At 41.8% G+C, this 17,387-nt stretch overlaps 1 protein-coding gene across 1 annotated transcript; it reads right to left on the minus strand.

Annotated features, from left to right (window-relative positions):
• Nucleotides 1-758: 758 nt before the first annotated feature.
• Nucleotides 759-3,228, minus strand: LOC133452521 (tripartite motif-containing protein 16-like). Its single transcript, XM_061731891.1, has one exon. The coding sequence runs from the start codon at nucleotides 3,099-3,101 to the stop codon at nucleotides 1,428-1,430; it is 1,674 nt and encodes a 557-aa protein (XP_061587875.1). The 5' UTR covers nucleotides 3,102-3,228; the 3' UTR covers nucleotides 759-1,427.
• Between the last annotated feature and the right edge of the window lie 14,159 nt (nucleotides 3,229-17,387).

The following is a 17,387-nucleotide window of genomic DNA, read 5'->3' on the forward strand; positions in this document are numbered from 1 at the left end:
ATTCTAATTGTTTGAGATATGATATTTGAGTTTTCTTGAACTGTAAACAATGATCAGCAATATTCAAATAATAAAAAAGGCTTACAATATTTCAGTTGATTTGTAATGATTCCAGAATGTATGACATTTTTGTTTTTGTAATTGCATTACAGAAAATCACAATATTCTAATTTTCTGAGACAGTCCTGTATGTGGCGCCGCAAGACTGGAGAGCTGTGGCAGAATGAATTAATGGCCCTTAACATTCACATCTTATACCAACAGAGACATACAGACAAGTGGAAACAGGCAGTGGGATGGTCAGACAGTGGAGCTGCAGGGCAGCAAGCAGCTCCTGAAGCTCTGGCCTGCAAACATGTAAAGAATAAAAAGGAGGGGGTAGACGTCTCTCTTGATGATTCCTGTCAGCCCTCACGCTGCTGCATTTTGGATCAGCTGGACGATATTCAGAGAATGACTTGGACATCCTTGTAAAATATGTTACAGTAATCTAGTCTAGAAGATACAAACGTGTGAGTTAGTTTTTCTGCATCACTCTGGGAGAGTATGCTCCTAATTTTTGCAATATTACGGAGATGGAAAAATGCTGTTTTACAAACCTGATTAATATGCTGTTTAAACACAGTGATAGGAGCACTAAAAATTGGGATACAGGTGACACCCTCATTTGCTCATTGTCTTTCTCCTGTCCTCTGATTGGCTCGTCGTTTTCTTCCAGTTATTTAGACAAGTAGATTCAACTGTTTACTGTTTTATTTAATTCATTTCATCTTTATTTAACATGAAAAATGATTATTAAGATTTAAAGGCTTTTATGAGTGAAGTCAGAACAGCAGTAAAGCAACGCAGTAAAATCAGTAAAGACACATTTAAATACATACATATTATCTGTTCTAAACATGAACTCTTTACATTGGGATGTTTCAGGAGGAAAACTGCCACAGTTTTACGTTAATGTTAGATTCAGGTTTTCTCCCTCAGATCAGAATAAAATCCTGGAATGAAGACTGAAGAATACACATTGTTATTACATGTAAGTTTTACCAAATATTCAGATTGTTAAACATTAAACATCCCTCCACAGATTTAGACATCAACAACATTTGATCTGCAGATCTGATGATTTTTCTGTTCAGGTTCATGAGGCTGAAGAAAAATAATGTGATTAAAACATAAATACATATATTTAAGGCACAACACTTATATTGGCACAGCAAATAGACATTTAGATTTTCCTGTTGATAACAATATTTCATAAGTGAACAGAAATAAAAGAGTGGTGCCTGGAAAAGATGAAATAACAAAACAGAAACTAATAGAACAGCAATGTTCCTCCTACAATCAGAGTTTGAGGCGTTGATCTCTGAACAGTGAAGAAAAATCACAACAATCAACGCTGACTTATGAACATAGAGAAGAAAAAAAGTCTATTTGGGTCTACAGAACTCAACTGAGGCTCCAAAAGTTTCACCAACCACGACTCCAGCGTAGAGCGGCTGAGTGAAGGTTGTCTGGACTCTGTGGAGGAGGGTCATGGTTTTAGAGACGCTGTAGAAGGACAGAACACCAGCGCTGTGATCCAGGTAAACTCCTATTCTGGAGGTCTGACGACCTGAGATGGAGGTTTTGATGTTGTTGGACCAAAATACATATCTGTCTGAGAAACAATATAGTGACCAAGATTTGTCATTTCCTCCAAATCCACTTTCCTTCCACTCCCCTGATCTGATGATATTCTTGTATGCAACTGCTACACCAACTGCACCTGCTTTTCTCTCCACCTCCCAGTAATGACGTCCAGTCAGACTCTCTCTACTCAGAACCTGATGAATATCCGTGAATCTGTCTGGATGACCAGAATAAGACTGATGTTGGTTCATTAAAGTCACCTTTCTGTTCTCCTCTGACAGTAACAGCTGTGTGTTTACTGTGTTTTGATGCAGAGTGATTTCACATGAATATTTCAAGAATCCAGCTCTGCTCTTTGGTTCTGGTTCTGACAGTAAAACATCCACATCAGTGATGGTCAGTGAGACGTTTGTCCCCATGTCTCTCAGGATGTCCTGTAGTTGACCTCTGACCTCTGACACAAATGCTGTCACATCCTCAAAGTATCTGAGAGGACGGCTGCTGATGCTGGAGGAGTGTGTGGACTCACTGAGTGGTGACAGTGAGGGGTAGTTGTGAAGAAACTGGTTGTGGTCCTCGATGTCTGTGAGCTGCTTCATCTCAGCGTCTCTCCTCGTCAGGTCAGTGATCTCCTGCTGCAGCTTCTCCTCCAGCTCTCTGACTCGACTCACTTCAGTTTCCTGCTGGGATCTGATCTGCTGCTTCACATCAGCGCTTCTCTTCTGGAGGAGAGAGATCAGCTCAGTGAAGATCTCCTCACTGTCCTCCACTGTTTTATCAGCAGAATGATTGATGGCCTCCACCTCCTGCTGAAGCAGCTTCACATTTTTCTCTCTGTCCTGGATCTCCTGCTGGATTTGTTGTCGACTCACCTCCACCTCTCTCTGCCTCTCAGTCCTTTCTGCTGCAGCCGAGACTGTGTCGTGGCCTTTATGTTCATCCACAGAGCAGAGATAACAGATACACTTCTGATCAGTACGACAGAACATCTTCATCACCTCATCATGACGGGGGCAGATGTTGTCCTGCAGGTTCTTCGAGGGATCCACCAGCTTGTGTTTCTTTAATGCAGACACATCATAATGACGTTGAAGGTGTTTATCGCAGTAAGAGGCCAGACAGACTAAACAGGACTTGACAGCTTTCAGTTTTCTTCCAGAGCAGACATCACAGGCCACATTGTCAGGTCCAGCATAGCAGTGATCAGCAGGAGCAGCTTGGAGTCCAGTCTTCTTCATCTGCTCCACTAAAGCTGCTAACATGGTGTTTTTCCCCAGCACAGGCCTCGGAGTGAACGTTTGTCTACACTGAGGACAGCTGGGGATTTTCTTCTCTCCTTCATCCCAAAAGTTTGTAATACAGTTCATACAGTAACTGTGTCCACAGGGAATAGCCACCGGATCCTTTAAAAGATCCAAACAGATCGAGCAAGAAAAGGTTTCCTGATCCAGCTGAACTCCTTTCTGCGCCATTTCACCTCTCGATAACTGAGACTGAAACAGTTTCACTTCCTCAAAGCTGAAACTAGTCTGAGCGCTGATCTACAAATCATGTGTCTGTGCAGAGAACAGAGGGTGTCAGCTCTTAGTGTTCAACTCATGTTGTTTAGACCCGTCTTCAAGCTGCAGATCTGCAGGGGAGGGAACCAGGAAACGTGTCCAGACTGGAGCTGCTGGTTTATGAGGCTCAGAGTCCAAGAGGAGAGGCTGTCTGAGAGAAAACACTTTAACTCTTTCAGAACAGAAAATGTTCCTGTTTAAAACTACTCAGTCTCAAGCTCCAGGTTTCCAGATAGTTTTTATTCCAGTTTCTCAACCATGATACAATAGTTAAATGTTTAAGTGTTTTTGACTCAAAGCTGTTGTTGTTTATCTGAATAAAAATTTTAATAAAAACATTCTTGGTGAGATGACTGTGACTCTTCAAACAGATCTGCTTCTCATCAGAAAGTCGCTGGTTCAGTTCCCTATTAGCTTCAATAAATAAGGCAAAGAAGAAAAAAAACCTCTGATGTACTAATCAGTCTGTTGTTGGAATAATAAAGTGATCCATTCTTGGATCATTGTGAGTATTTCTAAGAATGGGAAACACATTTTTCAGCGCTGTAACAGCTCTGAACCCCGGTGCATGTTGGACTCCGGCAGGGCTGCCCTTTGTCACTGGTTCTGTTCATAATTTTTATGGACAGGATTTCTAGGCGTAGCCAGGGGCCGGAGGGGATCCAGTGGGAACTTCAGGATTTCATCTCTGCTTTTTGCAGATGATGTTGTCCTGTTGGCTTCATCAGACCGGGACCTTCAGCATGTGCTGGGGCGGTTTGAGGCCGAGTGTGACGCGGCATGGACGAGAATCCGCACCTCCAAAACCGAGGCCATGGTTCTCCATCGGGAAAGGGTGGCATGCCTTCTCCGGGTGGGTGGAGAAGTCCTGCCTCAGGTGGAGGAGTTCAAGTATCTCGGGATCTTGTATCACGAGTGAGGGAACGATGGAGCGTGAGATTGACAGACGGATCGGTACAGCGTCCGCAGTTATGCGGTCGATGTACTGGACCGTCGTGGTAAAGAAGGAGCTGAGTCGAAAGGCGAAGCTCTCGATTTACCGGTCAATCTACGCACCTACCCTCACCTATGGTCATGAACCTTGGGTAGTGACCGAAAGGACAAGATCGCGAATACAAGCGGCCGAGATGAGTTTATTCCGCAGGGTGGCTGGACGCTCCCTTAGAGATAGGGTGAGGAGTTCGGTCACCCGGGAGGAGCTCGGAGTCGAGCCGCTGCTCCTTCACATTGAGAGGAGTCAGCTGAGGTGGCTTGGGCATCTGTACCGGATCCTCCTGGATGCCTCCCTAGGGAGGTGTTCCAGGCATGTCCCACCGGGAGGAGACCCCGGGGAAGACCCAGGACACGCTGGAGAGACTATGTATCTCGGCTGGCCTGGGAACGCCTCGGACTCCCCCCGGAGGAGCTGGAGGAAGTGTCTGGGGTGAAGGAAGTCTGGGCATCCCTGCTGAGGCTGCTGCCCCCGCGACCCGGGAACGGATAAGCGAAAGAAGATGAGTGAGTGAGTGAGCACATTTGGTACCAATAAGAGACCGAAAAATTATATGCGGACTACTAAATATACGATCGTTAAGCTCTGTTAGTAAGTTTCTGTTAGTAAACGATATAATTACAGAGAGCAGGAGTGATATTTTCTGCTTAACAGAAACATGGCTACAGGAGGAGGAGTATGTTAGTTTGAATGAATCAACTCCACCCGGCTACTTTAATCATCATATTCCTAGAAGCACGGGCCGAGGTGGAGGAGTCGCAGCGATTTATAACTCCAGTCTCCAAACAAAAATTTAACCTAAGCAGGCGCGTCATTTCCGCCGGGGACGGTGGGGACGCATCCCTACCACTTTGTCTGACGAGCAGATTTGTCCCCACCACTTAAAAAAAATAAATAAAAAAATAAAAATAAGTAAGACGCGATTTGTCCCGTATTTTCATTAACGCCCCATACACACGTCTGTCACACACACATCAACACTAAATTTATCAATAATGAACAAAATAAAACACAGGAAACATTAAGGCCAGCAAAATCTTTGCGGCGGGACAACAGGACCTGCTGCGTCTGTGCCCGATCTTTATATGTGTGTGCCAGACAGCCGGGAGGAGTCGAGCTTCACCTCCAGGTAGGGCTTGGGAATTGGGAATTAAAAGTTGCGTTCCGCAGGCCCGGTTCTACGAGGGTGCATCAGCATTGCACCCTCAGGCCACGTTTACACGTAGCCGGGTATTTACAAAAACGGATATTTTCCCCTCTCCGTTTTCAAAAATATCCTTGTTTACACGGACTCGCATGAAAACGCTGTTAACGTCATGCTAGCCAATCAGAATCCTGGAAAAAACATCAACAAATGACACGTGTAACTTCCAGTTAAGGCTGATTTATGGTTTCGCGTTACACCAACGCAGAGCCTACGGCGTAGGGTACGCGGCGATGCACACCGTACGGCGCGCATCGCCGCGTACCCTACGCCGTAGGCTCTGCGTCGATTTAACGCGGGATCATAATTCAGGCTTTACTTCCAAGACGGAACGAGAGTCTGAGAGAATTTAAAACAGGTAAAATAAAAGAAAATATTGACGGTGGCCAAACAAATTGTAAACACAGGTCGCACTCATGACGCTGCTGGTGACGTTTCTGTCGCATAATGTGACGTAAATCTCCGTTTTCCTCCGTTTTCTCTGTTTAGACGCAAACGTGAAAACGGAGTTTTTGAAAATCTCCACTTTGGCCGGAGTTTTCAGAAATGATCGTTTTTGGGGGCTTTGACCTCCGTTTTCGTGTAAACGAACGGCCAAAACGCATGAAAACGCCTTGTTTGCATGTTTGCATGTTTGCATGCTCAGTTGAAAAGACGAAAAGAAAACTAACAAATGCGTGCGCGTCAAGCCTGATTTATGGTTCCGCGTTAAATCTACGGCGTAGCCTACGGCGTAGGTTACGCAGCGTCGCACACCGTACGTTCGCACCCCTGAGTATCCTACGCCGTACGCTTTGCGTTGGTGCAACGCGGAACCATAAATCAGCCAGTGTCCGTCACTGATCTGCTTCCAGCGCGCAGTTTCCTGCACCAGCAAGACGCTGCTCTCTGCTGCTCCGTTAACACAAAGTAACCGTGGATATTCGCAAGTGGTTCAGCACAACGACACAAACAAGTTTACAGGACTGTCTCAGAAAATTAGAATATTGTGATAAAGTCCTTTATTTTTCTGGAGTGTCATACATTCTGGATTCATTACAAATCAACTGAAATATTGCAAGCCTTTTATTATTTTAATATTGCTGATTATGACTTACAGTTTAAGATTAAGATTCCCAGAATATTCAAATTTATGGAGATAGGATATTTGAGTTTTCTTAAACTGTAAGCCATGATCAGCAATATTAAAATAATAAAAGGCTTGCAATATTTCAGTTGATTTTTAATGAATCCAGAATGTATGACATTTTCGCATTACAGAAAATAAAGGACTTTATCACAATATTCTGATTTTCTGAGTCCTGTGTGTGTATATATATATATATATATATATATATATATATATATATATATATATATATATATATATATATATAAAAAATAAACACATTTTTATGCAGTTTAGAAGTTTCGTTTTTTTGGCTCCTGCGCTGCTGAAATCAGGGCATCCCTTATTTATTTTTCTGAAAGGTGGTAACCCTACCTCGCCCTCCTAGTGACGCAACACCTTCAGCAAATCTCGAACAGAAGTGATTTGGAAGTGGATGATAATCAGGCTACCCCTCCCCCCTCCACACCGAGTTTGGAAAACACGACACACGCAGTGAGAGTATGGACACACCGTTTCATAGCCTGGCAATGTTTGAAAACTTTGTAAGGGCAAGGGCTGTTTGCCAGGCTACGTCTCCTGATGCGCTCTTGCTTGGTCGAGGTTTGTCTGCGATTTGTTGGTGTGTCAAGGGCTGTGCAATTACTGAAATCGTGTCTTGTACTGAAATGCAGATTTTGAAATACGAATAGGGCCTACCCATGACGAATTGTCCCAACCCATGATGTTTCCGACGACCTAAATAAGACCGCGCAGATGGCTTTTAATATGGGGACAATATCGCGTCAATACGCATCATCTAATGAAATGCCTATTATTTATCATGAAACCTCAATTCGGAAGTAATGGGCCTAGCTCGTACCCAGCACTTTTCAAACCTTACTCAGGTTTATGGTAAATGTCCCCAGCACTTCTGAAATCAAACTGACGCCCATGAACCTAAGTGCAATTATAATACATTTGAAAGCCTCACGCTTAGTCTGAAATTTCCAAGCTGGAAATCAGAGAAGCCAGTTATGTTAGAGTTACCTTAGAGGTACTGTTTTTAATTGTTTTATTCTCTTTTCTGCCATGTCTTGACTTTTTATCCATTTTATCTCTTATCTTGATTGTATTATAATTGTATTATTGTAAAGTGCATTATAAATAAAATGTATTATTATTATTATTATTTTGTCGCCACCTGGTGGCTGGATGGGCTCCCTGCATCCCCGGTCTGTTTTCGCGTCATCAGCACCCTCATGTCATAACCAGATATATTATACAGGAATGTCTCAGAAAATTAGAATATTGTGATATAGAACTTTATGACAATATTCAAATTTTCTGAGACAGTTCTGTAAACCTGTGTTCATGATTTCAGTCAATAAAAAAGGTTTTAAACTTATCTGAAGCAATATAAGTGTTATTACTCACCATGTGATACCAGACCACGATCGCCGGACCACGTGACCGGCAGCGCTCTGATACTTTTTTTTTTTTTTTTTTTTAATTTAACATTTGCAAAATGTACAATGATTACAAATCTTCACATTATGCAATTTCAAGTTGAATAATAACATATAAAGAGTATAAATCAAATAAAAACAAAAACAAAAAGGCAGCGCCCTGATCAGGCAACGGCTGTATGACGTCACAGCTGAGCGAACGCATAACACGTCACAAGTTTGTCACGTGACAAACTATATAAGGGCTTTATAAAGGCTGTCACTCGGCTGAATTGTTGACTCTGAGACTTCAGAACCGTGTGTTTGATTTCTGGTAAAAATATAAAAATGTCGACTCCCCACAACAGCTCCCCCCCGCTGGAGGTTCTCCCAGGCCAGTGGGTCAACTACCACCTGGAGAAATACCTCGGCCAGGGGACCTTCGGAACAGTTACCACCGCCAGAGTCATGGGGAGGGAGGATTTTGTGGCGGTAAAAATGATTAAGAAAGAATTTATCAGCGATGGCGAAAGAGAAGTTAAAACGCTGGAAACAATGAAACAACTGGACCCTGGCAAGAATAACTTAGTCAAGTTTTTTGAACATCTAGTTTACAGAGGCCGTCTTTGCCTGGTGTTTGAAAAGCTGGACATAAGTTTACATGATCTCATGGTAAGGAGGGACTTCAGACCTCTGCACCTGAGTGAGATTCGTGTTATTTCCCAGCAGTTGCTGGTGGCGGTGAAAGCGCTGAGGGCCATCGGTCTGGTCCATGGAGATATGAAACCAGACAACATCATGTTTGTGGATCATCGCTCACAGCCCTTCAAAGTGAAGCTGATAGATTTTGGTCATGCCTCTAAGGCATCCACCTTTTGGGAGGAGGGAATGTTACAGAACCTGGCTTATAGGCCCCCAGAGGTCCTGCTGTACCATCCCTCTTGTGGTGAGAGAATAGATATGTGGTGTCTCGGTTGCATTCTGGCGTACATGTTCATCGCTGATGAGCTGTACCCATCTGATAATGAATATCATGCCATTAAGATGATTTTACAGTGGAACGGTAAACTTGATAATGATTTTCTGGATGATGCGGAGGGAACGGAGCGCTTCTTTACTTCGATGAAGGAAGCCCCTGATAGTGTGTGGTGGCTGAAGTCCCCAGAAGAGTACTACATGGGTGAAGACTTCACGGAAAGTGGAGAAGATTCTATCTGCGATGATGCTCGCGATAATCTTCATTCTCTGGACGACTTGAAGATGATGCAGCCGAAACTTTTTATTCCTGTTGTTCGTGAAGACACAGAGGCGTTCATCAGCCTCCTCAAGCAGATGCTTGCAGTGAATCCAGAAAAACGGATCATCCCAACTGAAGCCCTTAACCATGATTTTATTACAATGAAGCACCTATCGGTGGTTGGTGGCAACCCCTATGTGATCCGTGCACGAAAAACGATGGCATTGTGCCCGTTGGAGGAATCTGAAGATGAAGACAGCATCATTCCTGGGAGTTATGTCAGCAGGCTGTCAACAGAATCCAGCTTGAGCTCTGGAAGCACCAACTATGGTAGTGTTGCTTCTTGGAGTGAAGACGTCAGCTCTGACGCTGTCTCTGAAGAGCCAAGACAGGTTATTGGAACAGGTCGGAATGAAGTTGATTCAAGGAAAAAGAAAGTACCATCAGGACCCAGGAACGACAGCGTACCCCAGCAGAAGTCCTGCACAAAAATCAAGAAGACAAAAAATGTGGCCAATTCTAATAAAGAAGGACCAAAAACTCAAAGAGTAGAACGGCAAGACGTGTCTAGAAATGTAGATATTAAACCTGGATCTCATGCTGTGGATGAATTAACACCAGAAGCAAGACCGGCAACCCAACACCATCTGGCAGAGCCGGCAGTGCAGCCCAGGGAGCAGTTCAATGTGGATATAAACATTCATGTAACCGTGTTGATCAATAAAGTGGGGGAAAACAGTTCCTGTGAAAAAGACAGAGAACCAGATGTTAAAGCCAAAATCTTTAAGAGGATCTGTGATTTTTTCTCAAGGCCATTCAAGCCACTTTGCATGTAAACAGAAGCTAAATGAAGAGACCAGCTGGCCACAGAAACCCTTCAAATGCAGCGACTCCACATATAATTCAGTTAGTTTCAGTTTCAACGTTGAAAGTCAAAATAATGAGGCCTGCGAAATCAGAAATCCACCAGCCAGAAAACGACGTGGCCTCTATTGACAATTGGAAGATGTTTTGGGGAAAGCCTGGTCTGATTGAAAGACATGGCATTAGGGGGACGGTGGTGCAGCCGTCTCACAGCAAGAAGTTCCTGGGTTCAATTCCTGTGGGTGTTAAGTTCCCCCATGACTTTCCTGAGTAAGCTGTAGATTTTTATTTTTCCAGGCATACCTCTCCTTGAGGAGCATCACTTTAGCAATGGTCCTCATCTTTTGGGGGAGTGGTGGCCTAGTGGTTGTTACAGAGGAGGGTTGGAGTCTGGAGGTCCCAGGTCCAAGCCCCTGGATTGCAACCGAGGTCAACCACTTTGGGCCCCTAAGCAAGGCCCTTAACCCTTACTGCTCCCCGGGCACCGTGCAAATGGCAGCCCACTGCTACTAGTTCAACTAGAAAATGGGTTAAATGCAGAGAAAGAAATTCCCCATTGTGGGACTAATAAAGGAAATTATTATTATTATTTTCCTCCAACTCCTTCATTTTTGCCTCCATTTCTATCCTCATGTCATAACGGCCTCTCTTATAATCCTGTGCAAAAACATTATGACAACACATACACGTAACTCGTATGTATGTATGTATGTATGTATGTATGTATGTATGTATGTATGTATGTATGTATATATGTATGTATACACATATATATATATATATATATATATATATATATATATATATATATATATATATATATATATATATATATATTTACACAGTATATAACATTGAAATCCGGGCAGCAGCTAAGGCTTTGGTTTACCTTTGTTAACCTGATCCCTATCCTGTAAAAGTCGCCCAAAACATCTATCCAAGGCAAACCCAAAGTAAATTGAAAGCTGTTCTTGAACCGTTTGAAGTACATGGATGGTTCTGGTATCTTTTGTTTTGTATTTGACGCTCTTATCTTTTATTATCCATATACCTGCCCAGGGACTACGGATTGGAAAGCTAGTAAACTAAATCCGGTACAAAGCATCTTTTCTCATCTCTGAGACTAATGTAATTTTGTACATTGTCCCTGACACAAATAAACATGTACATACACACATCCACCCACACATCAACACATCACTCACACACTCACTTGAGACCTTGTCAGAAGCCAAAATCTGGACTTTCTTCACAGCAAAACCAGGGATGTTATTGTTGCCGTGGAATCCGGAGCTCCTGTGTGCTGATTTGATAGTTCCTTTTTTCTGCCATAACTTTTCAATGGTTTGACATAAAGAGTCGTGGGTGGGGTCATCAGACTTAGTTTTGAGTCCTTCACCTTTATTGCTGAAAAATGCAGCAATGTACACAAATGGGCAGCAGCAGCCCCCTATGGCACTCTCGAAATTTCTTCAAGGAAATTTCTAGTTAGAATCTGGCGTTGTTATGTGTGGCCAGGTATGGAGTGTGTGTTAATGCTGCTGTCTTCTCCCCATCTCCTTCCTCCTGTTTCCATCCTCCACAGGCTGGCAGTCAGTTAGCAATCAGGAGGTTGGGGATAAAGAGGAGGAGGAAGGCCTCGCTCTCTCTGGGGCAGCAGTAGCAGGGGAAGGTTTGTTTTGTTTCATTTTTGGGAACAGGTAACCCTTATTTTTTCCTCTGGCCATAATGGCATAGTTTTCTTATTTTAGTCTGTTATTTTAGTTTTGGTTGGAGATTGCCGGTAGTCCTGTTTTGTCAGTTTGTTTTAGGTTATAGGCAGTACTGGAGATGAGGGGGATGAGGGGGGATGGCATCCCCCCCTGAAATAAAAACGATCAAAATCATCCCCCCTGTAAAACTGCCATCCCCCCTTTCCATCCCTTATGTCATTTCATCAATGAATGTGGTTTTACTGTTATTTCAACATTTAGTCATCACCAGAAAAATAACTTATTTGACAATTTTCACCTGTTTCAAGTAAATTTTCATTTGAAATAAGTAGGAAAATCTGCCAGTGGGACAAGATTTATCTTCTCATTACAAGCAAAAAAAATCTTGTTCCACTGGCAGATTTTTCTACTTATTTTAGGTGAAAATACTTCAAACAGGTGAAAATTGTTGTTTTTTCCAGTGATGACTCTTGTTTTAAGTGTAATGAGATTTTTTTTTACTAAAATAAGACATTTTAACTAGAAATAAGACAAATATTCTTGTTAAGATTTTGAGTTTTTGCAGTGATCCATTTTACTTATCCTGTGAAGGACAGAGTCATATTGATAAGTTCAGAAAACTGTTTTTTATTGTTGTGTTTTGATGTATTTGATGTAAGCCCAGTGGATATTTAAAGTTTACAGAAGGCTGCATTTAACTGCTGCTATGTAATTCCTGAAGTATTTCTGCAGGTGTTTTGGTCACTGCTATTATTTGTAATATATTATATTATTTGTAATCAGCACAAATTATCTGTTCCCATATGATAAAATCCACCATCCCCCCTGATATTTTTTTTACAACTCGAGTACTGGATATATATAGATATATATATATATATATATATACTTAAAGTGGCATATTAACAGCGCTACAGCTGAAATTGAAACAGCTTCTAGTCTGCTTTTAAATCTCAGCTTTCGCTGTCGTTTTGGTGCGAAATGCATTCTGGGATATTTACTGGGATACTTACTGTAGCATACTGCTATGTGAACGGTGGAGCAGTGTACTGAATCGTTCATTTAGTAGGCAGTATACAGTGCATACTTTGCAGTATAGCATGTAGTGCGGTACTATCCGAATTCGGATACAGCCTCAGAGTCCAGGGGGAGAGGTTGTCTGAGATAAAAACACTTTAACGCTTTCAGAACAGAAAACGTTCCTGTTTAAAACTACCATTAGACTCACGCTCCAGGTTTCCAGATAGTTTTTATTCCAGTTTCTCAACCATGATACAATAGTTAAATGTTTAATTTTGACTCAAAGCTGTTGTTGTTTATCTGAATAAAAATTTGAATAAAAAAATTTCGGGTGAGATGACTGTGACTCTTCAAACAGATCTGCTTCTCATCAGAAAGTCGCTGGTTCAGTTCCCTATTAGCTTCACTAAATAAGGCAGCGAAGAAAAAAAAACTCTGATGTACTAATCAGTCTGTTGTTGGAATAATAAAGTGATCCATTCTTGGATCATTGCGAGTATTTCTAAGAATGGGAAACACATTTTTTAGCTCTGTAGCAACTCTGAACCCCACAAGGCATAAAAACATCACGTTATTCAGCTCCTGAATCAACTAACTGTAACTGTAATTGATGCCAACAAGATAAAACATCCAGAATTTTTCTTAATAATCCCAATATCTGCAATATCTCATCCATCTTCTCCTCATGACTATAGACATGTAACCCTAACATCTCACCACCAAAGTCCTGGAGAGACTTTTATTGCACAAGTGAATAAGCAGCACAAGTACCTTCCAGGACCCACTGCAGTTTGATTATAATCATGTGGTTGGAGTTGAAGATGCCGTCATACACCTGCTTCAACAAACCCACAGTCATCTGGACAAAGCAGCAGAACTGTGAGAATCATGTTCTTTGATTTTTCCAGTTCATTTAATTCTGTCCAGCCTTCATTACTACGTAAGACACTCCAGAAGATCCAAGTTGACCTCCACAATCACCTGGATTAGTGACTACGTGAGAAGCAGAACACAGTTTGTGAGACTGAATGGTTGTGTGTCTGACCATGTGGCCAGCAGCACAGGAGCACCACAGGGGACGGTACTCTCACCACTGCTCTTCTCGCTGTACCCCTCAGACTTCCAGGACAAGTCAGAATCTTGTCTTCTGCAGAACTATGCAGATGACAAATGGGTCCTCAGCAGGCTGGGACAGGGTGGATCTAAGAGCAGAAATCTTGTTTACAAAATCTGCAAAAACTCTTCACACAGTGCAGAAGGTTTAACAGAAACTGCATCACAGGGATTCAATAGTGAGTCAAATACATGAAAAAGGAGGTTTGTGGGCATTTTTGGAGACGAGTGAAGATAAATATTCAGCTTTAACAACTTTAAAAGCCTGCTGATAAGTTGTAAGACAATCATGCAGGAGATCCCGAGATATTTGGAGGTTGTCCTTTTTCCCCACTTTCTCTCCGCCTGCCTACATGCGCATTTGAGCACACGAGTGGACTAATTCAGCCAAGGTTCAGTCTGTGGCTTAATGCTCTTTACAGTCATTGGTGCAATGGAGTCTAAAACCTTGGTACAGAGCGAATCAAACATTGTCATACAGACATCCACATTTAAGGTAAACAAAGTCATCCAAGGAATACGAGTCTTTCCAAGCAGCAGAAAACTGTGAGGGAGTCAAACAGTTCAAAACACAGAGACTGTCTGTGGTGTAGGGTGAAGGCAGTGAGCAGGATAATAAAGCAGGTAGATGTTCGGATAAGGACATGTGGCGGATTTCGGTTATTTGTACATTCAATCTATATGACAGACCAAGATCCAAAATGTGGTCTTTTTCGTGTGTTGGCTCCGAAACAGACTGGATAAGAGATTCAAAAAGTCTCTGACGAGTGGTCTGGTCTCACAGCAAATACGCATGTTGAAATTGCCAACAATTATAAAGTCATCATATTCCGAGAACAACACCGGATACAAAGTTTGCAAAGCCCTTTATAAAGTCTTTATTAAATTAAATTAATGTATTAAAATGAATAGTAATAAATTAATTTATTAAATTAAATATCGGTGCTCGATACACCAGTGCACAGAGAACAGACACAGGAGCTTTTACCTCAAAAAGTTCGGAGCTCAAAACTGGAGCAGCTGATAGCTCAAAACTGCTAGACGTGAAACGATGATTTGAATATGGATACCAGTCCTCCACCTCTGCCGGTAGTACGAGGGTGAGCCAAACAAACTACATCCAGGGGGAAGGAGCTCCAAAGCAAGATCACCTTCATGGAGCCAGGTTTCAGTCAAGAACATAAAATCCAACTAACATCCTTTACCTAAATGACAACATTTTTTGGGGTTAAATATCTAAGAGAAAAATCCAGACTGGGGGAAAAGTACGGAGCCCCCGAGTGGCCACTGGAGGAAAAAAAAAATAAAGAACGCTAACTCGTGCCCTCGATATCTTAACTCGTGCCCTCGATATCCTAAATCGAGGGAACGAAATAATTATTTCGAGGGAACGAATTAAGTATTTCGTTCCCTCGAAATAATTATTTCGAGCGAACGAATTAAGTATTTCGTTCCCTCGAAATAATCATATTAGAAATCGAAATACAATTTCGTGATTAAAGTCTAAATCTCTGGCCCATCAAAGCCAGTGAGGAGAGACGGACATGCAGCTGTTTTATAATAGATCCATGCAGCAGCAGCAGCAGCAGCAGCAGCACCGGGACCAGCTACAACATCTTGGAGTGGAAGGTACGTTTCTGAAGTTATGCAACTATATTCCTATGTGTGATAAGTGTTTTAAATAAATATCTTAAAGCCCATTCTTGTATTCTGAACCTTGTTACCAACCTAACATAAAGCATATGAGGCTAACGTTGGCTAAAACGGTGAAATGCTATTTTTAATGTTACTGTTTACAACTATTTCCAGGGTTAGTGGGGATGTAAAGCCTCTCAAAACCAACATGAAATAACGTGCAAATCTTCCCTCAGAGCAGTGTTGTTTTGTTGTAACAATTTTGTTGCTAAATGATCAAAACGAGACATAAAGCACCCGTTTCATTCATTTAGGGGCCGTCTATGTGCTGGAGTTAACAGTGGCTGCAACGCTCTGACATCCACGTTGACATTATACAGCAATCTTACAGTAAGTATCAAGAAGTTCTTGTATTTCAGGCTTGTGAAGCTAAAGTTAATATTATTTACTTTATTAAGTCTTATTCTAGCCTACGTTTGACAAGAAACACGTTCTTATGATATCTCTAGGTTTTACTGTTTGCAGTCAGAGTTTAATGCTATAATCTGTGCTTAATGTGTTTACAATATGTAAATGTGATGCTTTTGAGGAACTATTTTAAATAAGGCATACTGTTGCTGAAAAGGAATGACACTTAAAACTGTTTACAACTTCTCCCAGCTCTCTTCTAACATAATCTGTTTATCAATACAAACTACTCAATTTTTTCATTATACTATACTATACTGATGATTATCAATTTAAAAACTAATTTTGATAATCATTTTATGAAAGCACCAATTATCATCCCGACAATATTGTTAAAATAAAGGTGTTTGGTCAAGAGGTATTTTGCTCATATACTGTATAATTGACTAAATCAATTATGTAACCTCGTGACTCTTTTAAAGGACTACAATCCACCAGAACATCGGTTCCTTGGACTGGGCAAAAATGTCAATCACCGTGATAAATTTCCATGCTTGTGTTTTTGCGCAGCAACCACACAGATTCTTTTGCCGGAGTCCGAAGTTTCATCTATGGACGCAACACCACAAACCAGCGGATTGAATCGTGGTGGGGGATCCTGAGGAAACAAAGTTCACAGTTTTGGATCAACGTTTTCCAAACCCTCTAAGATGACGGCTACTTCTCTGGTGATTTCTTGGATAGGAGCCTGATCCAATTCTGCTTACTAAACCTTGTTCAGGTAGGCCTGCAAAATCATTATGTCGGTACCCCTGTCATTCTCTCCTTCATTCACCTGTACCGATTTAGAGAAAGTTTAATAGGAAAAAATGGGATAACATGATTTTTCTCTTTGCTTTACTTTACTTGTAGAGTTTGATTTTCACAGTGTGGTGTAAGAACAACACACACACACACACACACACACACACACACACACACACACACACACACACACACACACACACACACACACACACACACACACACAGTGTTTTAAGTGCACTGGTGTAGGCTACTGCTCACGGTGAGGGTTGTTAAGACTATCCAACAATTAGCAAACTAAATAGCCTATAAATGAACTGACATATTGGCATTCCTACAACAACAAAAACATGTATTTCATTTATACTTGTATGTATAGCCTATTTCTATGTACAGTAGCCTATTGTATGTATGATGAATTAAACTTCAGCTTGTGTCTAATATTTTGTTTTTATGCAGGATGAACTTGACGAAGTCGTGAGAACCTGGAATTCACACAAGATAAGAGCAAAGGCAGCTGATGGTGTGATTGGAGGTCGGCGGATTTTGATGTACACACTTCCAGGCATGTTCGGCGCAGAGGACAATCTCAAGCCCATACACATGAATGAATTGGCCCTTTGTAGGGAGGAGTGCACCCCCAAAAGCCAATATACATGTGATGAAACTGTATTTG

Source organism: Cololabis saira, chromosome 10 (genome assembly GCF_033807715.1).
Source record: "Cololabis saira isolate AMF1-May2022 chromosome 10, fColSai1.1, whole genome shotgun sequence".
Taxonomy (NCBI): Eukaryota; Metazoa; Chordata; class Actinopteri; order Beloniformes; family Belonidae; genus Cololabis; species Cololabis saira.

Excerpts from the sequence above, each read along its gene's own strand:
- LOC133452521 (XM_061731891.1), bottom strand. The coding sequence starts at position 3,101 with ATGGCGCAGAAAGGAGTTCAGCTGGATCAGGAAACCTTTTCTTGCTCG.